Below are 26,112 nucleotides of genomic sequence, written 5' to 3' on the forward strand. Positions count from 1 at the left end.
ATGTGCCTGGAGCTTTATGAACAAGAAGGAAACAACAGGAGATATGGCCAGAGAACCAAACAGGTGCAGAGCCACAGGAAGAGATTTGGGTTTTATTATGGCCAATGGGAAGCAAGGGAGTAACATGACCTGATTTAAATTTTAAAAGATTCCTTTGGCTCCTGTGTGGAGAATAAAGTGCAGGGTGGTAGAGGAGGCTCTAAAAAGAACCCAGGCAAACAGTCACGCAGCCTGTCTAGGGCGAGAGCAGTAGCGCTGGGGAGAAGTGAATGGCTTTAGGTCATATTTTGGAGATGGAGCCACGGGACTTCTGGATAGACATATGCATGGGTTGGGGAGTCATATCTGGGCTTGGCAAGGTGCCGTGCCTTCCACTGAAATTAGAAAGATATGGGGGCAGGAGGAATTAAGAGCTTTTCAATAGGCATATTTGGTTTGAGATGCTCACTTAAAGACACAATTAGAGATGTCAGTTAGGCAGCTGGGGTTCCTGGGAGAACAGGGATAGATATATAAATTTAGGAATTATCTGTACCTGTATGGTCCTTAAAGCCATGGCATTCCCATCCCTGTGATGGTTATTTTTTATGGAAATTAATAAACTGAGTTATGCACCAAGGCAGTAGGAGCCAAGGTGGGACACCCCATGGCAGAGGGCTGGCCTTGCCCAGGCTGGGCCTTCCCCTCTGCTTTGCCACACCCCTTAATTGAGAGCAGCTTCTACACAGTTGTTTTGTTGTTTTCACATATAAAACATTATGCCCAAGTTCCCCTTCTATTTTGTGGATCAATGTGGAGATCTAAGAAACTGACATCTATTTAAAAATCTTTTAAATGCATCGAGGTGCTTGATTGAATAAAGAAATATTATACAAAAAAAGGGGGAAATTAAACCAAGCAGATTAGGAGACCAAAACTAAATCCTTGTATAGATTAGGCCTCAGTTCACTGACCAGAGTTCATTGACTTTGGGCTCAATGCAGAAGGGCTCGATTATTCCAGAATATTTGAGAACATAATGGAAAATGCTGGTTAAGTCACTTGATGAAATAAATTGAAAAAAAAAAAAAGTAATGACAGAATCCCTGAAATTAAATTAACATAAAACAACTTCAATTCATCCCTTTAGCAGTCATTGATGAACTATTATGTGATTACTATGCTGAATTCCTGCCCTTCTGGGGCTCCTCTTTCAGCAAGGGAGAGAGACCACATTGTGGAACAGGGCAGGATGGAGGCAGGGGCAAAATGCTTTTGGACTAAGGAGAGAGGATGACAGACAGTTCCAAGGAGAAAAAGACAAGCAAATCGCCCTAGAGGTGATTTCTCGAACACTAACCATAACCCTGGTTAATGATACCAAAACTTTACATGCCAGTTTGAAATTTAAATTTAAATTTGCATGTATTACTGATGTAATTAAGTTAACAGACACATTCATGTTTTTAGGAGCCCTTAGCAGCATTTTTAGTGGAGTCTTCTCAAGATATTTCCATTTCCTGCCCCCCAAATTCTCCTTTAATCTTTTACCATCTTTTCTGGGTAAATCTGAGAGATTTGGGGGAGCAATAGTCAATTTTCCTTACAACCCCAAACCCTGTATTTACTTACTTACTTATTGACATGTAAGTGCACTTAGGGGGAACAGAGGAGAGGAGGTGTGAGGTGGAGCCCCCTTACTTCCATTTCACTCCAGCCTCGAGGAGTGGGAGAGCTGCTCCTTTGATTAAAGGAACCCTATATCAAGGACTGAGACACACCATTTCCTGTTGCCACAGTGAAGAAACAGCTCGGCTTGCACTGAAGCTGGTTCCTGGCCATCTCCCTGTTACCTTTTTGCAACTTCTACTTCCCAAGATCCTGTGGAAAGACCACACAGGCCTGCTCAAGCTGGGAGAAGCCCAAACACCTTGCTATTCTGGCTTTGTTTTCTCTCTCTCTCCCCCAATTCCCTTTTTCCCTCTCTTGGACACTCTCTTCAATGCGGCAGCTGGGCTCAGGACCTGTTGAACCAGCCTGAGAAGGCTAAGCCAGCCATGCTCTAGGCTTTGGGGAACATGCTCTCTCACCTTAACTGCCCATCCTCTCTTCTCACACTGATGGCTGCAGACTACAAACCATTTAAGTATTAAGATCCAAGAATCTGTTTGGTCTTTGGTTTCAGATCATTTAGGGTGCATGAGCTTAGGTAAAAGAATTCTCCTTAGGATCTCATCTAACTCACTAGAAATTTCCATTAGGGTTTGGGGCCAATGCCCAGACTGGCTATAAATCTGTCTTGCTTTGCTGGTCATTAACCTGAGTGTGTGTTTGCCTCAGGGACCTGGAAGAGAGGAATGACTACGACAGAAAAGATTCACTGTACTTTGGGGTCCCTAGGCCAAAATCTTTAGTAATAGCACTCTTTACTAGCACCTCTATTTCATTATTAACAAAAGTCAGGCTTTTCAAGGGCTCTAGAAGCCACAGATATTTTTTTACATCTGAACTCTGAATGAGTTGTTAGAAAAGCACCTTTGTTCTGCATGATGCATTGTACCTGGATGAAAGGACTCATTCTAAGAGGAGAACACCGCCCTTCCCCTATCATGCCAGAATCCACTCTTTGCCACAAAGGAGGCATCAACTGCAACAGAAGATAATAATCATATACTATACTCACAATCACAGCTCAGTATGATGTTTTACCTGCGAGAGTCTTTTCATTAAGCCTTTTTATAATACTTTATTCTCAAAACTGATTTCTATGACACTGCACCAAAATGCCCTTCCCTTTCCCTACTTCTCCGCATTATCCCCTAAGGTCACTTTGATTCTAGATGATCAACCCATGAAGTAAAATCAGGAAAGAATGAATTCTGCCCCTGTGTATCAAATCTGCTATTCTGTTTTCCTTCCTGGAGGTTTCCTCATTGCAAGTTACAGAACGCAGGCTCCAGGTGCTACAACCTTTTTCAGACTTCTGTCTAGCATGGACCTAAGTCCAGAGACCTTCCTTACCTTTAGCTGAACTAGATGCACATCCACATGCTTGCTGTCTGAGTCCTGCTGGACTGAATAGGTTAGGTCCCGGACCCTCTCGGAGGTCATCCGGAGCCAGGTCTCGATTTCAGGTAAGTGGAGGACAATCTTCCAGTCAGCCCCGGTATGCAATGGAGGGGGCTTTTCATACTGCTGGTCAGAATCCATGTCCTTCATTGCCTCTCCTCCCTCACCCTCCTCCACAGTGGGTGTCAAGTTGATGGCCATGGGTGAAGCATCAGTAGCCATGGGATCCAGGTCCTGTGACCTCAGTGGGGAAAGTGTCACGCTCATGGTTAACATGGAGAAGTCTAAACCTCACTTCTTTCCAAAACAGCTGAAAGGCAAGAGGAAAGAAGAAAGCAGGAAAGAGTCAGACAAGATTGCCAAATAAAGAAATATACTTCGCAGAAGAAACAGGATTTCTAAATTAAGCCAGATTTCTAAATTAAGAAACCATAGCTCATAGCAAAAACAGAAGGAGGTGTTGTGAGTTTCTACATAGTAGCCCCAAGACCCAGCATATAATAGGAATGCAAAACCATGTGGTATTGCCTACCTCACCATCCATTCTCTCCTCATTCCTTACTAATAAAATTCTGATTTTCAGCTGTGCATATTTCTGCAAGAATTTAAAACTACATTTCCTATCTCCATGGCTTCTAGGTATGGCCATGTGACTAAGTTCTGACCAAGGGGATGTAAATGGAACTTTTGTACAGAATGCTTGTAGAGCTGCGTAAAGGGAGCTGACTTAATCAAGGAGGGGCCTTCTCTCTGCCCTTCTATGTCTCCCCCTTCTTCTAGCCTGTAATGTGGGCTTGATGGCTAGAGTTCCAGTTGCTATCTTGGACCAGGAGATGCTCTGGGGTATGCCAGTAGAGGAAGGGAGAGCAAGGTGGTGGGAACATGGATCCCACAAGTAACAAGGAGGTACTGTATCAGTCCTCGCCTCTGCCCTGAACTTCTCTTACTGAGAGAAAAACAGTATCTGGTTGTAGCCACTATTACTTAGGGCTTTTCTACTACAAGCACCTAAGCATCATTTTGGCCATTATAACCAATACATTCAATACATGGGATAAGCAGAGAGGGAACATGTTCTAATTAACAAAAACACTGAGCTGAATTCAGGGGAGGTTGCTCCTTTCTACGATATGTTATGTAAATATATATCATGTAGTAATTCCAAACATAAACTTTGCCAGAAAGTATAAATCATGTGGGTTAGTATATACAGTATATCTAATTAACTCTTAAATTACATTATTTGGTTATATTGAAATTTTGGGGGGCTTCTGGGATTTCAAGAGTAATAAATTGCTGTGAAACATATAACATTAAAATGTTAACTAAGAGGCACCTGGGTGGTTCAGTTGGGTAAGCAGCTGCCTTTGACTCAGGGCTCAGGTCATGATCCCACGGTCCTGGGATCCACGAGGCAGCCCCAGGCGGGCTCCCTGCTCAGTGCGGAGTCTGCTTCTCCCTCTCCTTCTGCCCCCCTTCCCCCACTTGTGCTCTCTATCTCTCTCTCTCAAATAAATAAATAAAATCTAATAAATAAATGAATAAAATGTTAATTAAATATATTTAAAACAACATAAGTGTAAGTAATAATAAAGTTGATAAGCTTAAGAGTAAGCTCATTTACTAATGTAATGATCTAAGCTATATATCTTTCTTCTAGAACAGTTTAATATAAAATAACTTTTAGGATCTTGTACTTTAAACATTTTATAGAAACATTATTTTTAGTTTCAGGAGCAGGTTCTTCTACTCGAGGTAATGGGTTTCTTTTTCTTTTATTAGATTTTTCTGGTTCTACACATTCTAGCTCCCTTCCCCAAAGATGAAAGGTGACTGAACAAAATATGAAATTAAATGTGGTTATCAGAAAGTAGCCTGTATTTCTTAGATTCTTAATATTCACTTAGTAACAATAGCAAAATTATTTTACCTACAAAAATAGAGGTGGGGGGAAGCTCCTAATTTTACCAGGAACATGTAACTTTCCATACAGAAATGGGCACAGAGAATAAAAAGACTTACTGAATTGACAGAAACCTTAAGAGTAAGTTATTCTTATGATATATTTTTTCAGAAGCCTTCCAATGCTGCAGTGTACTGCCCCCTCCCGATTTCTTGTACATTTAATTTTTAAATTAAATGATAAGCAGCTTTATGGACGAATTTTTGAAGGCAAAGCTATTTGCGAAACTAAAATGTCATAAAGTAGGTTTATCACTTTGGTACCTGCCTTAGAGAATGGTTTTAGGCTTCAACTCAGCAGCTTTCTCCACCTGATTGCAAGAGGGACAAATCCATACCCCACATTTTTAACCACACTTGCATACAGTTTTTTTAAATAATACTAAACCTGGCTATTTTAAAAAACCTGTTAAGAGATATCAGAACTCCAGGAGCAATACAACTCCAGGAAGAGTGAGCTACCATACTATTTATTCATACCCTGGCCTCAGACAGGCTCTGGTTCTGATTTCCCAAGCATTTTTAAATTTTTAATCAATCCACTGCTCTCTGGGGGATCTGTTTAGAATCACAATCCCAGAGAAGGCATCTGATACACAAAGGTTAATAAAGGTTTCCCGCAGAAGGTCACAGAATTGGTGATAAATGAAGACGACACTGGTGTTACAGTGGCTACCTCTTCTAAGAAACCAGACTCACCCAAAATCAGAAAATTAAATGCCAGGGTAACGTACAGTGAACTGTTTCAGCCAAACCCACTCACCCACTCAGACACCCAACCCCAGATCCCTCCCAAGCTCCCTGCACAGCTGAAAAATGATGCGTGGTCATTATGTTTTCTCTGAAACTCCTAAATCAACATAGGGCCTTCTCTGGAATATACATCCTACTGTAAACTAAAGAACATACTAAAAAATTGGCTCAAAGCAATTTATGTGCCAACATACAACACTCCCATATATACCATTGGGCTGTGCACTAAACAGGCACAGGGCAGTTCTGTGTGGGGCAAGAGGCTCCACATTTTTGGGTCTCAGTTTCCCCATAGGTAAAATAACAAAATTTTTGGACTAGATGATGACTGAGATGCCATCTGACCATAAGAATCTGTGGGTTATTTATCCAGAGATCTCAAAGCCATTGGAAGCATCCTGCCTGTACTGAGAACTGTGTAGACACTAAGTGCTGGCCCTCCATTTTACCAAAGCACATGAACAGCATCAATAGATTTGTCCTACTTAATGGAAATAAAGTAGTACCATGCAAATGCCTTTTGTAAATTATCATTTACACGTTATGTGTTGCTAATTCCTCCCAGAGAAACAAATACATGAGATCCTCTCCCCTTATAGTTTGAAATTAAAGACTGACGATAAAGACGTGGTTATATGTGTAGAGGACACACAGAACAAGATAAAAATATTAAAAATGTAGCTGGTGTTCATCACACATGAGTAAAGGGTAAGGAAAACTTTCAATCAAGCTGCAAAGCAAAATTTTCCTGCATCTATAAAATTTCAACATGGACGTGAGGTTTCCATATTTAACTGACCAGACTGGAAACAAGAGAATTTCCATATCTCAGAGACGTAAAGCAAAGCAGTGCCCTACTGAACAATTTCTGTCTATTTTCCCTCTCATATACCTTTGCCACTGGGAAAGGAATATCATATGTGTCATAACAGCATAGCAAGCCTGGAAAGCGGCATAAAATTGGTTAATTATCTATTTTCATGGGAAGTAATTACTATAAACATTTAATTTTCAATTCTAGTAGCACACATTTAATGTACCATCCATGGATAACCAATCTCTACTTCTGATTTTCACAAAATCACATCTGATGTCAGAGATAAATTTATAATTTAAAGGAAAACTGCTTCATATTTTAGAGACCTATAGTAACAATCTTTGTGTATATTTTCCTGCCCCTATAAGGACTACTCAAGCTTGCTTTCCCATCAAATTAATTACTCCATTTGAATGCAAATAGCAGGAAATTCAGCACAAGTCTATTATATGTTCTTCTAAATACCATTAAGTTTTGTATTCTTCCTTTATAAAGCATCTTGCGAAAAGATTCCTTCCCAGTCACAGCGAAACTTTCTTTTATAGCCAGCAGACAACTTCTGATGATGCAAATGAAAGCAATGACCCACATGTATACAGGTGCCCACTCACTTCCTCAGGTTCCAAAGGTGCGTGACAGGGGTGATCAACCAGCTTTTTTGGAACCCAGTGACCTCCCCTTCCCCTCCCCCATCACATGCTTAGCTGTGGCCACCTCTCCAGCATTAGAGATAATACCATCTTTATCCCAGCGGCTGTTAAAAATACATAAATCAAATCCTTTCCTTTCCACAAATCCAAAGAAGATTCAACATTTAAAGTACAAAACCTGCAAGCAGTAAAGATTTTAAAGCTTTTTTTTTTTTTAATTTGTAGGAGGGCTTTTCCCAGAATACTCTATTTCTCATCTTATACAAACAGAAGAAACATACCATGAATTGCTTACTAACAAGGATTGGTTCTGCTATCTTCCTGACAGTCCACAGGTTTTTATTTGAAACCTGATGTGAGCAGAACGCATTTGACTAAGTCACATTTAAATCAGAGAGTGTTCTTCGACCAAGCTAGGAGACAAAACATGCAGCTACACACCCATCAAAGCTGCCCACCTCTTTCTCCCTTCTCTTGTCATTTTTCCCTCTTAAATAAAAGAAGTGAAAAGCCGGAAATCTGCCGCATGTACTCACTGTAAATGCTCTTGTCCCTAAAGGTCCTTCAGGATTAAGCGTCTGGCTCCTCCTTCTCCACCCCCCTCGGGTTCTCTTCCTGTGGCCAAATAAGATAAAGGCTGGTATCAGGGCTGCTCCAGTCCAGCAGGACACGGGCGAGTCTGTAGGGCACCAGCTTCCTATGCGCTCCGGAGCCTAAATCTCTTACACAGAGAAGGCTACTCCGCTGTCCCTATTTGGAAGCTTATGTATAAGCTCCAGGCCTGTGCAGTTAATAGTTAGGTCTTTTGCAAACAAGCCGTGATAAGTGAGCAGAGAAAAAGGAGACAGTTGCCAAGACAAGGATCACTATGGAAAAGAGTGTCTGGGTGGACAGAGCACATCCAGTCATGGTCCAGAAGAACCAAGATTATGTATCTAAAAAACAGAGCAATGCTAAAGCAGAATAAATTAATAAATTTATAAATAAGTGACTAGCACTACATTAACATAACCAGCTGACAAAGCCAATCTGAAGGAAATAGGTTCAAGTTCCCTGTCCTTTCTTAGGAAGAAACTGTTCTTTCTAAGTAAGAACATCATCATGTATATAGTTTGAGAGGCAGTTTTACCATCCATGTAAAGCAACCCCAAACCTAAGTACTTACTCTCAATCTTTCTATGCTCTGCTTACTCCCCAAAAAAACAAGTGAGAGACTAAAACATAATTCTAGCCAAGGTAACAGATCTGCTTGCTACAAAGCACATGTTACAAAACTGAGATAGAGAAAATTGTTAGGCATCACTAAGTGTCCTTTTTTCCTCCGTCTTCATTTATTTTATATTCTCATAATCATTCACAGAACCTATTCATAGAGACAATGAATTTTAAAAGGGAAGAAAAAGTTCCACTGGAATGTTTTCATTTTTGTCTAAGGTTAGCTCCCATGCTTTGACTGCATTAAGGAAAAATAAATAAGAGGTGTACCCTGTATCTGATTCCAGCATTCTAGAATCAGGCTCTGCAAAGAAAACACAAAAACAAGTTTAATAAATTGCTGAATTAAATGTCATGGCCTACCTAGATGAATGAGGCTCTAATTCATCTGGTTTTAAATCTTGTGGCCTGTGTATCTCCCTGGCCTCTTGCAAGGTCAAACACTGGGAAACTTTAAATAGCTCTAAGCTTTTTAAAGAGAGGAGCCCAACAGTTCCTGCCAAGTGTTAAGTTAGATTTTTACTTGCGGGGAAAAAGAGAGAGTGGTTTTTTGTAAAATGGTCCTAAGGAAGTTTCCATAAACACTGTCTGATTCCTTCTTCTCCTCAGCCCTCTACTCCTGGCCCCAAGGCCTCCAGCATTCACCTGGAGTAACAAGGTTTAGTGAGATCACTGCCATAACCCGGATTAGTCTCACTTTCTAATCCTCCTGCCACAACAGAGCAGCCTGCAAGCAGATTTTCATGAGAAGGACTTTAAGTGATGGGGGGTTGGGGGGGCGACATGTAAATAGTGGGGCCCTGACAGATTTCTGCAATTAAAAAGATTTTCTTGGTGTTATCACTGATGTTTCCTCTCTCTCTTTTTTCCCCTTTAATATGTCCTTTGTGCATGGCTGTGACCCCAGGCAGATGGTTGATTATATCCAGCTAATCACACAGAGACCTCTCCCAGTCTCCCTTCAATCATTGCTAACTCCCTCACCCAGAGCATAGGGTCTTCTGTCAGCCGTAACACACTTCATCAATCATCTTCCTTCCTCAGCCTCTCCTCCTTCCCCCCACCCCACCCCCATCCCGGATTATTTAAATCCTTCTCCTGTGGCACAGACACCCAAATTGACTCCTCTAGTCACCATACTTCCCATGTTTTCTTTCCCCCACCACAGCAGTCGGTTCCTGTCACTCAGAGATTCATTTGGCTACATCAACCAGTCAGCTGCAAATGGTGCCCATGGTCATGAGTGTGCAGACCTGGATTCAATGATGAATGTTCATATTTCTTACTCCCACCCCAAGTTGCTAATAATCATCTTTAAGCATTAGGCAACTACCTTTCTGTTGTTCAAGAAAATGTCTTGAGAGGAAATGGACTGTAAAACTCTAATCCGTAATCTACACAATTGTTGCTCTTGTCAATGCTACCAACACAAAGAAAATGAAACGAGATTCACTTCAAATCAACTGACATTACTGAGAATCAATTTTATATAAGGTGTTATGGGTATATATGACTCATTATGTTTGCCCTCAAGGAAATTATAATAGGGACAATTTCCCTCCCTCCAACTCTCCCCCCGCCCCCGCATGCACACAGGCACACACACTCACCCACTGATACCTATTACACAAGCAGGATATGAGCCAAAAAAAAGCCCTGTGAGGCTCCAGTGGATTGGGGTTCATCCTGAATGAAGGAAAGATAAGGAGGAATATTTTCTGATAAGGTAACATTTGAGATAGGCTTGTAAAAACAGGTATGATTTAGATGGCCAGGGATAGAAGGGATATGGGGAAAGAATTCCAGCCTGGGGGTACATCTCAACACCAAGAAGTTGGGAGAATCATCAAATAATTCAGCAATGAGAGGAAATGGGAGCTTGCTGGGGACCAGAAACAGATAAGGCTCCAAGGTAAGTTGTGGACATAAGAGTACTGTGAAGGCCATACTATGGAGTTTGGAATGAACCTCACAGGGAGCAGAAACTCCAAAAAGAATGTAAATGAAGAGATATAGGATGACAGTTGTATTCTAAAATGGAACAGGAAAATCAATGCAGGTACTCTTATTTACCAAGAAAATGAAAGGAGAAATCAGCATTAGGAGAGGATCAACAACCTCTTTTCCAAGTAGATTTCATTAATATAAAATGTAACCTTAAAAACCTCTTTCTAGACCAAAAAAAAAAAAAAAAAAAGGAGAGAAGGAGATAGATAGAGGGACAGGGAGCCTACAAATCTGACTTTCAGATCAGAGTGATTAAAGGAGTTCTGTGCTCTGTCCTACCTACTCCATTAAATATAAAAGGAATTCTCCATTTTTAGTTCTCCATTAACCCTAGTATCATAGATTTGAAGTGGAAAATTTTTAGGGATTATTTTATGCAATGTTGTTACTTTTCTCCTGTTCTAAAATTATTTTTAAATTAATTAAAAACTAATGCATATTAATTCAAACACTGTAAAAATAGACAACGTTGAAGTTAAAAGGTTCTCTTCTATTCCTATATTTTCATCCCCAGTCAATAAGTGATAAGAGGCTATTTATCTTTTGTGACCTCGTTATGTAAAGTAGAAAGGAAATGAGCCCAAGCACTATTTATCTTTAAAGATTCTGAAGGCTAAATTAGTTGGTCTGTATTAATGCAGCAACATATAAGTGTTTGCTAACTCGGTGTTTATTTACCTGGTGCTAATAGGTATTCTACAAGAAGTTGCTACTGACAAATAAATTGAGAGTGTTGTGTGATTTCTGGTAGAGATAGCAAACTGAATATATGTATCTAATTTTGCTTCCTCTAGAAATCCCACTAACACCACTGAAGAGGGTTTTTTTATTTGGGATTTTTTCTTATTTTTATTTATTTATTTATTTTTTAGTGTTCCATGATTCATTGTTTGCATATAACACCCAGTACTCCATGCAGAATGTGCCCTCTTTAATACCCATCACCAGGCTAACCCATCCTCCCACCCCCATCCCCTCTAGAACCCTCAGTTTGTTTTTCAGAGTCCATAGTCTCTCATGGTTTGTCTCTCCCTCCGATTTTCCCCCCTTCGTTCTTCCCCTCCTGCTGTCTTCTTTTTTTTTTTTTAACATATAATGTATTATTTGCTTCAGAGGTACAGATCTGTGATTCAACAGTCTTGCACACTTTACAGCACTCACCATAGCACATACCCTCCCCAATATCTATCACCCAGCCACCCCGGGATTTTTTCTTATTTTAATATAAACACTCCAAAATGGGAGAAAAAACAGTTTTGGAAACTGAAAATTAGATGAACAAATAATAAATGCCTTAGCTGACTCAAGAAAGCTAAATCCAGGGGCACATGGGTGGCTCAGTCGGTAAACCAGCTGCCTTCAGCTCAGGTCATGATCTTGGGGTCCTGGGATCGAGCCCCTGCTCAGCGGGGAGTCTGCTTCTTCCCCTCTCCCTTTGCCCCCCACCCCCCCCCCGGCTCCTGCTCTTTCTCTCTCTCAAATGAATAAAATCTTTAAGAAGGAAAAAAAAAAGCTAAATCCTAAACCAGCAGAGCAGAGAACAAAGAACCAACCTGACCTTACTTCAGAATCCTTTAAGCATTTTGGAATTGGTACAATCAGGTACCTCTGGAAATGGAGGTAGAGTGAAGAATTAACTTTACAAAAAAAAAAGTCTGACCTTCGTCCCAACTCCGAGGAGGTAACCTCTATATCTTAGAATTTCCAGAATGGCAGGAGTATTTTTGTTATTTATTGTGGGCCCCTCAGACCACTCCTGACAGTTTATGCTAACAAGGTTACTCAGGATGGGGACTAGCCAGACAGAAAGACCAACCATGTAATTAGAGGGCTTGGGCTTTAAGCAACCACCAGCGCAATCATTTAATCAATCATACGTAAGTAAGGAAGCCTCAATAAAAACTATGGACATTGAAGCTCAAACAAACTTCCCAAGTTGGCAATACTCCATGAGTATTGTCACACATCAATGACAAGAGGGCAATGCATCCCTGAGGATGTGGACGTTTTGTGGTTGGAATCTTCTCAGTCCCAGATTCCACCCTATATGTTTCCTCCTTTGGCTGGTTCTGATTTGTATTCTTTTGCTATATTAAACTAAAATCACAAGTATAGTGCTTTCCTGAGTTCTGTGAGTTGATCTATCAAATTATCAAATCTGAAGGAGTCTATGAGGACCCCCAAATTTATAATCAGCTGGTTTGAAGTAAGGATAGCCCTGAGGACCCCTGAACTTGCAGCTGATATCAGAAGTCTTGGGCAGACTTGGCAGCCTTGGAGGACTGTGCCCTTTACCTTGAGTTCGGCTTAACTCTGGGTAAAGGGGCAATAACACATTGAGATTAATTTTGATTGAACAATGTTTAAAAATAAGTTAGAACTCTAAATCTTTCCTTACTTTGTGTTGCTGGGTGGTTGCTCCCACCCCCCAATTCTGGCAGAAGACTGGAGGTTTATTCTCCAAAAAGGATCAATCAAAAGGTCTGTGGACTTGGGGACAGTCATCAGTTGAAGACAGAAGTACCTTGAAAATGGTGGAGTGAGTTAACAAATCATTCTGAGTGCTGATACCCTCCTTCTGCCAGTCCTCTCTCTTAACTTGATTCTCCAAAGTCTTTACCCTCCAGTCAAGAGACTAGAGATACCCCTTCTAAGATATCTGATCAGCCCAAGAAGACAAGATAATAAAATTAGCACATCCAGATCACCCTACAGTGACATTCACAGTCAAAAGTCCTGTCCACATATTCAGAGCATTCATTCAGTATCCTAGTCTCCTACTTATAAATATGATCAGACACTCAAGGATTAGCACAGATTTAGGGAAAGGTCTAATATGGATAACAGGCCCAGAGTAAGCAATAAAAAACCTCAACCTGGGGGAAATAGGTTATGCAAGGAGAAGATGACTTGACTGAAAAAGAAAGATTATCAGAGATAAGGGGTGCCTGGGTGTTTCAGTCAGTTAAGCATCTGCCTTCAGCTCAGGTCATGATCCCAGGGTCCTGGGATGGAGCTCCACGTTGAGCTCCCTGCTCAGCAGGGAGTCTGCTTCTCCCTCTCCCTTTCCCTCTGCGCTCTTTCTCTCTCTCAAATAAATAAATAAAACCTTAAAAAAAAATAAAACTGTTAAAAAAATTATCAGAGATAAGATACTGTATCCATAAAACAAGAATGTTGTTTTAAAAAGAAATATTTTTGGAACAAAAAAGAACTTTGGAAAAATAAAAACATGATAGCAAAAGGGAAATCTCAATACAATGGCTGAAAATTAAGTTGAGAAAATCTCACAGAAAGTAAAGCAAAAAGATAAATAGACAGAAATTAGGAAAGAAAAGGTAAGATAATTAACAACCAATGTAGGAGGCCCAATATTTGGAGAACAGGAGTTCCTGAATGCAGAAGGAAAGAGAAAGGAAAATAATCATCAATGAAATCTTTTAAGAAATAGAAGGACATGAGTTTCTAGATTAAAAAGACCCACCTAGTGTTTGAAAATAGACAAACACTAAGGCACTTTATTTGGAATCTCAGAATATTAGGGAAAATGAAATTTGGGTAGAGGCATATACAAAGAATCATAAATTAGATTGCTTTGGATTTCTCAACAGCAACTCTGATATTGTGATTTATAATAAGAAATATATTTTTGGTCTATGTCCTCATTTCTGGCAGAGAGCTCCTAAGACTTGGAATTTCCTAAGCACAAAGCAACGGGAGCATCTTTTGTTATAGCAGTTGGCCTTTTGTCTTTGGTTCCCAAAATAGCACCAGAGCCATAAAGGTGAAAAGAGTGCATTGTTCATAACAACCCTTTCAACCACACCTGAGTTTATGTTAATGAGGTGACTTTTGGAAAGCCCTTAAGGATGGGGTTGCTTGCCAGAGGAATCAACCATGATTAAAGGGTTTGAACTTTCAGTCCCAGCTCTCAATTTCAGGAAAGAAGATAAGGGCTGAAGTTGAATCAATCACTAATGATCAGTAATTTAATCAATTATTCCTATGTATGAAGCCTCCATAAAAACCCAAAAGGATGGGGTTCAGAGAGCCTCCAGATTGGTGAACAAAAACACATCCACAGAGACAGAAGCTCCTATACTCAGGACCCTTGGGGACCTCGCCCTATGCATCTCTTCATCTGGCTATTCATTCATATCCTACAATATCTTTTTTTATTATTATTTTTTAAGATTTTATTTATTTATTTGAGAGAGAGCATGAGCAGGGTGAGGGGTAGAGGGAGAAGCAGACTCCCTGCTGAGCAGGGAGCCCGATGCGGGACTCGATCCCGGGACTCAATCCCAGGACTCTGGGGTCATGACCTGAGCTGAAGGCAGATCCTTAACTGACTGAGCCAGCCAGGCGCCCCTCCTTTAATATCTTTTTGTATTAAGCTGGTAATCTAGTAAATAAACTGTTTTCCTACATTCTGTGACTAGCTCTAGGAAACTATTGGGACTACACTGAAATAAAAAGGTTTTGTACATCAAAGGAAACCATCAACAAAAAAAAGGTGACCTAAAGAATAGGAGACTATATTTGCAAATGATATATCTGATAAGGAGTTAATATCCAAAACATATTAAGAACTTATGCAACTCAACACCAAAAAAACCCAAATAATCCAATTAAAAACGGGGCAGAGGACCTGAATAGACATTTTTGCAAAGAAGACACACAGATGCTCAACATCACTAATCATCAAGGAAATGCAAATTAAAACCACAATGAGATATTACCTCACACCTGTTACAATGGCTAAAATAAAAAACACAAGAAATAACAAGTGTTGGTGAGGATGTAGAGAAGAAGGAATCTTCATGCACTGTTGCTGCAAATGCAAACTGGTGCAGCCACTGTGGAAAACAGTATGGAGGTTAAATTAAAAACAGAATTATTATATGATCCATGTAATTCTACTACTGAGCAGTAACCCAAAGAAAACAAAAACATTAATTCAAAAAGATGCACCCCTTGTTCATTGCAGCATTATTTACAATAGCCAAGATATAAAAGCAACCCAAGTCTCTAACAATAGATGAATGGATAAAGAAGTGGGGTGTGTGTGTGTGCGCGCACGCACACGCACACGTGCCTGTGTATATAATGGAATATTACTAAGCCATAAAAAAGAATGAAATGTTGCCATTTGCAACAACATGGATGGACCTAGAGTGTATAATGCTACATGAAATAGTCAGAGAAAGACAAGTACCATACGATTTCACTCATATGTGGAATTTAAGAAACAAAACAAATGAAGAAACAAAGAAAAAAGCAGACTCTTTTTTTTTTTTTTTTTTTAGAGAGAGAGGAGGAGGGAGAGGCAGAGGGAGAGGGCGAGAGAGAATCTTAAGCAGGTTCCATGCCCAGCATGGAGCCTGACTCCAGGCTCAGTCTCAACCCTGAGATCATGACCTGAGCCAAAACCAAGAGTCAGACACTTAACTGACTGAGCCACTCAGGCGCCCCTAAAAGCAGACTCTTAAATACAGAGAATAAACAGCGAGGAGGTGGGTGGGGGAATGGGTGAAATAGATAAAGGGGATTAAGAGTACACTTACCTTGTGAGCACTGAGAAATGAATAGAATTGTTGAATCATTATATTGTACATTTGAAACTAATATAACACTGTATGTTAACTATGCTTGCATATAAAAAAGAAAATACTCAGGAAGTAGCCATACCATTCTATTGTTTGGAGACAGAGGTCAGTACCAAAAAAAATCAGTTAAAAGATGAAAAGTGATTGCCTCTGGAGAACAGGACATGGAAAATAAGAGGGTCTGGAGATTGCTGTTTGTCTTAAACCTCCGAATTACTAGACTCTTAAGTATTTGTTTACAAATATAACACTTAAAAATATCTAGATTAAAAAATAAAAGTTTCTTAATTGTAGGGCAGGGCTTTAATACTCTCAAATACACTGAGCATCTCTACATAGGGGTGCATTAACTCCCAAACTCATTTGAGCATGAGAATTATTATTTTTTGTATTTTGGTAGAGAATGTCACAAGATTGGGTGGGGCACTTGATTAAAATACTAAGTTTAAAATTGTGCCTACCCATCTCCTAAAACACCATAGTTTTTAATCCAAAGTGCTTATTATGACTCAGTTCAATAAGGTTTTCATTCAAATAATCCCTTTAAGAAAGAGCTGCTTCCTTGAACGAAATCTGATCTCAGGATAAAATCCACAGGTGATTAAGTGATCAAGTTGAAGGTGAGATTATTTTATTATTTGTTCCACAAGTAGATATATTCTGAAGTGAATGACTTTTATTTTTGAAGACAACTGAATCAGAGTGAAATACCAAATAACGACTTAAGCCAAATCTTTCAACTAATATTACATTTGTTTTTGCTGTTCAGGCTGCAACATGAGAACACATCAAATAACTACCCATACTGCTGTTCTTCCATAAACAGAAGGCATTTTACGGGTGATGAACTCTCATAAAGACCAGGATTTTCAAAAGCATTATTTCCTATTCACTATTATTTCCTACTCACCCTAACCTCCCAGACATGCAAAAGGGATTTTCTTTACAAAATTCTGATGTCAGATTAAAAAATACTAATGGGGGATGGCAAAGGCTCTTCATATCCAAAGATCTGACGTGATCAGAGATCTTCCTTCTGAATGTCCTTTATTACAGAAAGAATAATTAAAGGTCTGGCACCATGTCTGCTTTTCAAAGAAACACTTTCAGTGGGCAGAATCTTATTTTTTTTAAATATATTACAATGGTTTTGCTTAAAATGCATCACATTCATTAAGTACTGTCAAACATTTCTGCCCAACCAGCCATCTAAATTGAAAGTGAGTGACTGATAAAATATTACTTGCTCTGACATGAATTAGTGTTTTGAAAAATAATTCCTAGAACAAATAAAAGTTGCATATCATGGACTTTCAAAGAAAAATAAAATACATATTTTCCAGTGAAAAGTAAGACTATAAGCTCATAAATATTTTTGTGCTGTGTATTCTGGTAGATGATAAAAGGATACGGCACAGACTAGCTTAAGCATAAATTCACCTTCATTGAATTTTTGTCTTTTTCCTAATAAATTATTTATTCTCTTGCTTAATGAAATAAATAGCAATAACAGAAAATGCTAAGTAAGGGTTAATGACTTAAAGGCCTCTAAAAAGAACCCAGCCGATCCTTCATCAACTCTAGAAAATTAGTTATAAACTAAATATTGCTAGATGCCTTGTCAGATCTTCCTTTCAGCAAAGACAGAAAAAAAGTGTTGTTTTTTTTTTTTTAATTTAAGGCACCCCTCTAAATCACAGGAGTACAAAGCCCAAAATGCCGAACATTGTAACAGACTAACCCATACACTCTCCTCTCTGCCATGAGAGTGCTAAAGTCTAAGCCAAAAGCTAAACCCTCCAGCCATTTGATTTTATCACTCACCACTAACCAAGTCTAGCAGTGGTGCGGAAGAAAAGGAGGAGCAGGTTCCCAGACACGTCATCATTTTCGAGCCTTTCACTTCTGGCCCTACTTAGGTAAGTCTTCAATAAGCTCTATAATCCACGCGCATGAGCACCTTGCTTTCATCCAAGAGTGATTCAGATGCTTAAAAGCTGTCTCCTCGGCTTTTTATTCTTATTTTTTATATCTTTCTTTGTTAGCAACAGTTACAACTGATGTGACACTCAGAAACCACTGGTCCTTCTCCAATAGGCTCTAGAAATCATCCGTTCATAATTTTTCAATTAATGCCTCAGAATCATATCATACATCACATGACAGAGCTACTTTTGGTCTTACTTAGTCATCTGCAGCCAAATACAAATGAATCTCAGACAAATTCTGCTTGTCATAGCTTCTATTCACTGTGGCCTTTGCCCTGATCCTGTCATTGTTAATAGTTCTGTATAACTCAAACACTGATTTGGACACTCAAGGTCCTTTGAATGAGTTTCTTCAGTAAGAAATGTTACTTATGCCTGAAAATGAACAATCCAGAATATTTTATTAACATGCAGCTGACTCAGTTTTTAAAATAAGAGCATTTGGAATGGCCCTTTAATTCAGCTGGAGTCTAAAAGGTAAGTTTTGTTTTATTTCATTTTTTTAACATAATGTAAAAACAGAAACAGCTGACAGAATATGGTTTTCTTCTTCTACCATAATGTGCAAAATAATATGCAAATTTAAAAGAAAAGAGATTTAGATGGATTTATAAGGAGTTAGAAGAATATATTAGCCTGACAGTTTTATGTACACTACAGTTTAAGAAAAAAAAAAATGTATTTAATGAGCATCTCACTTTGTTTGACACTTTCCTGGGTAGGCTGGAAAACAAGTTAGTCAACACTTGTTGACCCTTTCCCCTCCAGTAACTTCAGGTCCAAGAAAGGAAGGAGTAGCAGCTTCTATGTGTACTTAATTCTCAATTGAACTATAAGGAGAAATAGGCTGGAGAAAGTTGATCTTGACTATAAAGAGTAAGTCTCTATACTTTTTTTCCATTTTTTTCGTTTCCCCAGCTCCACTGAGATATAATTGACATGTGACATTGTGTATGATTAAGGTGTACATGCTGATCTGATACACATATATATTATGAAATGATTACCACAATAAGGTTAGTTGACATATCCATCAGCCTATATAATTACAATTTTTTGTATGTGGTAAGAACATTTAATATTTACTCTCTTAGCAGCTTTTAAATGTACAATATTGTTAACTATAGTCACTATGCTGTACATTAGCTCCCCAGAGCTTATTCATCTTCTAACTAGAAGTTTGTACCCTCTGACCAACATCTCCTCATTTTCCCTAGCCTTAGCCCATAGCAACCACCATTCTACTTTGTTTCTATGAATTTGGCTTTATTTTAGATTCCATATATGAGTGATACCATATGGTAATTGTCTTCTCCGTCTGACTCATTTCACTTAACCTGTAAGGTTCATCCATGTTGTCACAAATGGCAGAATTTCCTTCCTTTTTATGGATGTATTATATACATATCACATTTTCCTTATACATTCATCTGTTGATGAACACTTAGGTTTTTTCCATGTTGTGGCTACTGTGAATAATGCTGCAATAAACATGGGGGTTCACATATATCCTCAAGATAGTGATTTTTTGGAACTCATGTGCACTGTTGGCGGGAATGTAAATTGGTGCAGCCACTATGGAAAACAGTATGGAGGTTCCTCAAAATTAAAAATAGGGGTACCTGACTGGCTTAGTCAGAGGAGCATGTGACTCTTGATCTTGGTGTTGTGAGTTTGAGCCCCACATTGGGTGTAGAGATTACTTATACAAATAAATAAAAACAAAAAAAAATTAAAAATAGAACTACCATTTGACCCGCAATCCCACTTCTGGGTACATATCCAAAGGAAATGAAATCCCTTTTTTTTTTAATTTTATTCATTTATTTATTTGAGAGAGAGAAAAAGAGAGAGAGAGCACAAGAGGAGGAGCAGAGTGGGAGGGATAAGCAGACCCCGCACTGAGCAGCAAGCCTGATGTGAGGCTCGATCTCATGACCCTGAGATCATGACCTGAGCCAAAATCAAGAGACCTGATGCTCAACTGACTGAGCCACCCAGGCACCCTATCTTCTTTGGAAAAAATGTATAGTCAAGTCCTCTGCCCATTTCCAATTGGATTATTTGTTTGTTTGCTTACTGCTCAGTTGTAGGAGTTCCTTACATATTTTGAATATTAACTCCTTATTTGATACATAGTTTGCAAATATTTTCTCCCAAACCATACGTTGCAAAGACTATCTTTTCCCCAAGGAATATTCTTGGATTTCTGGTCAAATATTAGTTGACTATATATGCATGTTTTTATTTCTGAGCGCTTTATTCTATTCCACATAGTTTATGTGTCTGTTTTTGCATCTACACTCATCAGGGATATTGGCCTTAAGTTTTCTTTTCTTGTAGTGTCCTTATCTGGCATTAGTATCAGGGTAATGCTGACCTTATTAAATGAATTTGGAAGTGTTCCTTCATCTTCCATTTTTTTTAGAAGCATTTGAGGATTGACGTTAATTCTTCTTTAAATGTTTAGTAGAATTCACCATTAAAGCCATCTGGTCCAGTACTTTTCTTTGCTGAGAAGTTTTTGACTATTGCTTCAATCTCCTAAGTCATTATTGGTCTGCTCAAATTTTCTGTGTTTCCTGATTCAGTCTTGGAAGGTTGTATGTTTCTAGGAATTTATCCATTTCCTCTAGGTTATCCAATTCATTTGCATAATAGTCCCATAGTAGCCTTATGATACTTTGTATTCCTGTAGCATTAGCTGCAATGTCTCCTCTTCCATTTCTGAGTACTCTCTCTCTCTCTCTCCCTCTCTCTTTCATTTAGTCTAGCTAAAAGTTTGCCAATTTTGTTAACTTTTCAAAAACTGACTTTTAGTTTCATCAATTTTTTCTATTGTCTTTCTAGTCTCTATTTCATTTATTTCTGCTTTAATCTTTATTATTTCCTTCCTTCTGCTAATTTGGGTCTTCATTTGTTATTTTTCTAATTTCTTGAGGTATAAAGTTAAGCTATTTTTTTGAGATCTTTTTTCTCAATGTAGTCATTTATCACTATAAACCTTCCTCTTGGAACTGCTTTTGCTGCATCCCATACATTTTCATTTGTCTCGAGATACTTTCTTGATTTCCTTTTTGATTTCTTAAATTTGATCCATTCGTTGTTCAGGAATGTGTTGTTTAATTTCCACATATTCTGTGAATTTCTCAGTTTTCCTCCTGCTAATGATTTCTATTTTTATACCACTGCGGTTAGAAAAGATACTAGATACAATTTTGATCTTCTCAAATTTGTTAAGGCTTGGTTTGCAGCCCATCGTATGATCCATCCTGGAGAATGTTCTGTATGCATTTGAGAAGAATGTGTATTCTAGTGCTATTATATGGAATGGTCTGTATATGTCTATTAAGCTCCTTTGGTCCATAGTGTTATTCAGGTCTGTTGATTCCTTATTAATTTTCTGTCTAGATGGTCTATCCAATGTTGAAAGTGGAATATTGCAGTCCCCTACTATTACTGTATTGTTTGCTATCTATTTCTCCCTTCAATTTGATTAATATTTACTTTAAATATTTAGGCATTCAAATGTTAGGTACATATATATTTATAATTGTTATATCTTCTTGATGAATTGAGTCCTTTATCACTATAGAGTGACCATCTTTACCTCCTTTGACAGATTTTGACTGAAAGTCCATATTATCTGATGTAAGTACAGCCACTCCTACTCTCTTTTGGTTACCATTTGCATGGTGTATCTTTCTCCAACTCTTCACTTTCTACCTCCATTTTTACTTAAAGCTAAAGTGAGTCTCTTGTATGCAGCATATTGCTGATCTTATTTTTTTTATACATTCAGCCACTTTGTGCCTTTTGATCGGAGAATTTAGTCTATTTATATATAATTATTAGTAAGTAAAGCCTTAATATTGTCACTGATTATTTTCTGACCATTTTTTAGTTCCTTTGTTCCTTTCTTCCCCTCTTACTGTCTTCCTTTATGATTTTTTTTGTAGTGCTTTGCTTTATTTCCTTTTTCTTTGTCTTTTATGTAACTACTAAAGGTTTTTTTTCTTTTGGTTACCATGAGGGTTACATAAAACATCTTATAAATATAACAGCCTATTTTAAGCTGATAAACACTTACCTTCAACCTCATCAAAAAGCTACGCTTTCACTTCTCCCCCAATATTTTATGCTATTGGTGTCACACTTTCCATCCTTTATACTATATATCCATTAGCAAATTATTGTATCTATACCTATTTCTAATATTATTTTTTTAACTTCTATTCTAGACATTGGGTGTTATATGCAAATAATGAATCATTGAATATTATATCAAAAACTAATGATGTACTATACATTGTCTAATTGAATTTAAATTTTAAAAAAGAAAAAAAAAACAGCAACCCCCCAATATAAATAAATAAATAAAATTGAATCAGGCCATCCTAAAATAAATAAATAAATCTCACTTTTATTCTAGAGATAAAAGTGACTTACACACCAGCATCACATTATTTGAGTATTCTAAATTCAACTATGTGTTTACCTTTACCAGTGAATTTTATGATTTCATGTTGTTACTTAGTGTCTTTTCATTTCAACTTGAAGTACTCCCTTTAGCATTTCTTGTAAGGCAGGTCTAGTGGTGATGAACCACTTTAGTTTTTGTTTGGGAATGTTTTTATCTCTTTCATTTCTGAAGGACAGTTTTGCTTCAAGGCATAAGGGTACAGTATTCTTGGTTGATAGTTTTTCTTTCAGCGCTTTGAATATATCATCCCATGCCTTCCTGACGTGTAAGATTTCTGCAGAGAACTCCACTGATGGCCTTTTGTGGTTTACCTTGCATGTGATAAGTCATTTTCTACTTGCTGCTTTCAAAATTCTCTCCTTGCTTTGACTTTTAACATTTGATTATAATGTGTCTCAGAGTAATCTTTGGGTTGATCTTGCCTGGGGTCCTTTGAGCTTCCTGTAACTGAATGTCCATATCTCTTCCAAGATTTGCAGAATTATCAGCTATTATTTCTTTCTATAATATTTCTGCTCCTTTCTCTTTCTTCTCTTTCTGGGACTCCCAGGATATAATGTTCATTTGCTTGATGGTGCCGATAACTCATATAGGCTTTCTTCACTCTTTCTCTTTCTTTTTCCTTTTTGTTCCTCTCACTGGCTAATTACTAAAAATCTGTCTTTGAGGTCACTGATTTTTTTCTTCTGCATGACCAAGTCTGTTGTTGAAATGCTCTCTTAAATTTTTCAGTTCTATCATTGTATTCTTCAGTTCCAGGATTTCTGTTTGGTTCTTTATTTATTTATCAAACTCATTTTGTTCATGCATTGTTTCCATGATTTCATTTAGTTGTCTATCTGTATTCTCTTGCATTTCATTCAAGATGATTTTTTTTAATTCTTTGTCAGGCAACTTATAGATATCCATTTCTTTGGGGTTAGTTACTACAGCTTTATTAGCTTCCTTTGGTGGTGTCATATTTGCATGATTCTTTATGATCCATATAGTCCCACACAGACGTCTGTGCATTTGAAAGAACCAACAACTTTTTCCGGTCATTACAGACCGGTTTTAGCAAGTAAACACCCTCTGTTGTTTGCTCCTTGGGTTGATGAGATTACTTCCAGAATCACGGATGTGCTGGATTGGAGCTGGTTATGAGGCTGTAACCGGGTATGCAGTAAGATCCATGGTTGTTAGGCTTGTTACCAGGGTCTTGGGTAGGTGTGTACTGTGCCTGGTCCCTGGGTAGATGGGACTGCCTCTAGTATCTTGTTCAGTAAGGTGGTGCTAGGACAAATGTCCACTTCAAGGTTCACATTTGGGTCCTGAGAGGGGGTGTATTCCCATGTCTGTGGCAGGTGTGGCTCCGGCCAGGACCCTGGGAAGACTACTGCCTGGTCACTGGATGAGTCCTGAGTGGATAGGACTGGCCCTAGATCATAGCTGAAACTCAATCCACAGGGCTGTTTCAGGTTCTACAGCTAAGATTGAGGTCTGCCCCTTCCTCTGGAAGCATAAATAGGTATGTCTCCCATCAGGTCCCTGAGTAGGCTGGATTGGCCTCTGACTAACTAGAGGAGCTAGAGCCAAGTGTAGTGCCTTTTCAGGATCTCCTGAGGGGCAGACATGGGGCTCTCCCACCTGTCCCAGTGCCAGCTGGGCTACTTAAAGATTGTACCTAGAAGCGCCTAGAGCCAAGTTTAGGGCCCTTTCAGGATACTCTGAAAGTGTACAAAAGAATCTGCTCCTGGTTTCTGTGCCATCAGAACTACTGACACACTGAGTCTGTGAGGGGGCTGGAATACAGGGTCCTTTCAGGATCTCCCAGGGCATAGACAGGAGTGTCTCCTACTGGGACCCTGGCCCCCAGACTGTGGAAGACTGGCAGTCTATGGCTGTGAGGAAGCTGGAGCCATGTATAATAGGGCCCTTTGAGGGTCTCTGGGGACACAGGTAAGAGTTTCTCCTTTCCGGTCCCTGTGCCAACAGATTGTGGCTAGCAAGTGGTTAATGCCTGTTATAAGGCCTTTTCAGGATCTCTAGGGGCAAGATGGGAGTATCTCCTGCTGGGTCAAGTCTCTATACTTTAAACCACATTTATCAGTCTACACTACAAAAAAGAAAGGCTATCACTTCACAGGGTTCTTACAACCTTACATTCACATTTATATATTAAACCACACACACACACTTAAATATAACAAGGTTTATATTACAATAGGATCTCAGTGTCCAGGAAAACCCAAGTAAAACAATGTACTTTTACTAGAGAATTTAAAATATTTATCTTTATGAGGGCGAAACATTTTAAAATAGCATCTTGGGTGAGACTATGAAGCAGTCACTTGAATTAAATAACACTGGTTTTCATTATTCAAAAAGTAGCCAAAAGTCTTAAAATAACAAAGGCAATTCTTAAATAGTTACTGAGTTTATGCTCAGTTAAGGAACTGAGATAGGCACACACACACACACAAATCATTATCCTAAAAACCTTCGGAAATGCATGGGTATTACATACAATAACACTGTAGGATGAAATCATCCAATGTCTAACAGCGGGTCTTCTATACCCATATACTACATTATACCTCTGAAAGAATTCATCACCATCCTACAGATTTAACCTCTTCTTCTTGTCTTTTACTTTTTCCAGTATCACTGGTTATTTCTGTGTCTATGAAATATTTAAGGAGAAAAATATCCAAAATCTTATTCTTAGGTTATAATTGAATCAATCACCTCTATTTGAAACTATCCTTGATCTTAGCCAAAAGGCCAAGGAGCCATCTTCTATTGAAAACCGAACTGAGAGGAGGAGTTTAAAAAATACATGAAATAATTACTTTTGCTTCACACTAAACATGCATCCAAATTTAGTTATCTGAACAAAGGCAAGTTCAGCTCAGTAAATGGATTAATGTGGTAAGTTATTCAAGGTCATTATCTCCCTATGGTAAGACTAAATTAGAGATCTGAACCGCGCAGAAGTTTTACTGTGGTCATTCTCTCTTTGTAAAGTGGCTGTAAAGTGAAAAGGTTTCAAATTTTTCCTCAATTCATTATGTCATCTTAATAAACAATTCTTTGAAAATAAGGATAAAAATATATCAATATTCATTCAGCTGCACAATTTCACAAGGTGAGTTCTCACAGTCAGCAGAACAAAATGTTCTGAGTAGAAGACATGGAAATTCCACATGCACATCCAGATATCAGCCAGAACATCATTTCCCAAAATGTGGTCCCCATAATACTGGTCCTGTGAAGTTCTTATGAGAAAAGGTTTGGAGGTTGAACACATCTGGGAAACACTATTTACATACTGCTCCTCTGGGAGATACACAGCACACATTTGCTCCTAGGAATCTTCAGAAAGAAATTTCTTAATTTTGTTTAATTCAGTGTTATCCAAATATTTTTCTGCATTAACAGAACTGGTGCTCCTTTGGGAACACTTTGGAGAATACTGCTCTAGAAAACTCCAAGTATCATTTGTATACAAAAAGAGTATGGATTCCAGACTTCATGCAGTCAGAAGCAAGAAGGCTTTCCTAGCCAGCCTCCTGGCCCTCTGACTTCCACAGTCCCTGCT

At 38.6% G+C, this 26,112-nt stretch overlaps 1 protein-coding gene across 4 annotated transcripts in view; it reads right to left on the bottom strand.

The window, feature by feature from the left end:
• Positions 1–26,112, bottom strand: part of AKAP6 (A-kinase anchoring protein 6) — a 462,110-nt gene that overhangs the window by 357,011 nt on the left and 78,987 nt on the right. For 2 of the 4 annotated variants that reach the window (XR_014148538.1, XM_081830651.1), the window contains exon 2: positions 3,001–3,358. The exons of 1 other annotated variant lie outside the window; for it this stretch is intronic. Coding sequence is in view for 2 of the 3 variants with exons in the window: in XM_081830651.1 (XP_081686777.1) it covers positions 3,001–3,324 (324 nt within the window). In the remaining variant the exon portion in view is untranslated. Of the gene's footprint in view, positions 1–3,000; positions 3,359–7,766; positions 7,846–26,112 lie in introns of all 4 variants that reach the window. One more of the 4 variants, XM_081830652.1, reaches the window with a different exon arrangement.

Source organism: Leptonychotes weddellii, chromosome 9 (assembly GCF_054177405.1).
Source record: "Leptonychotes weddellii isolate Sample4059 chromosome 9, ASM5417740v2, whole genome shotgun sequence".
Classification (NCBI taxonomy): domain Eukaryota; kingdom Metazoa; phylum Chordata; class Mammalia; order Carnivora; family Phocidae; genus Leptonychotes; species Leptonychotes weddellii.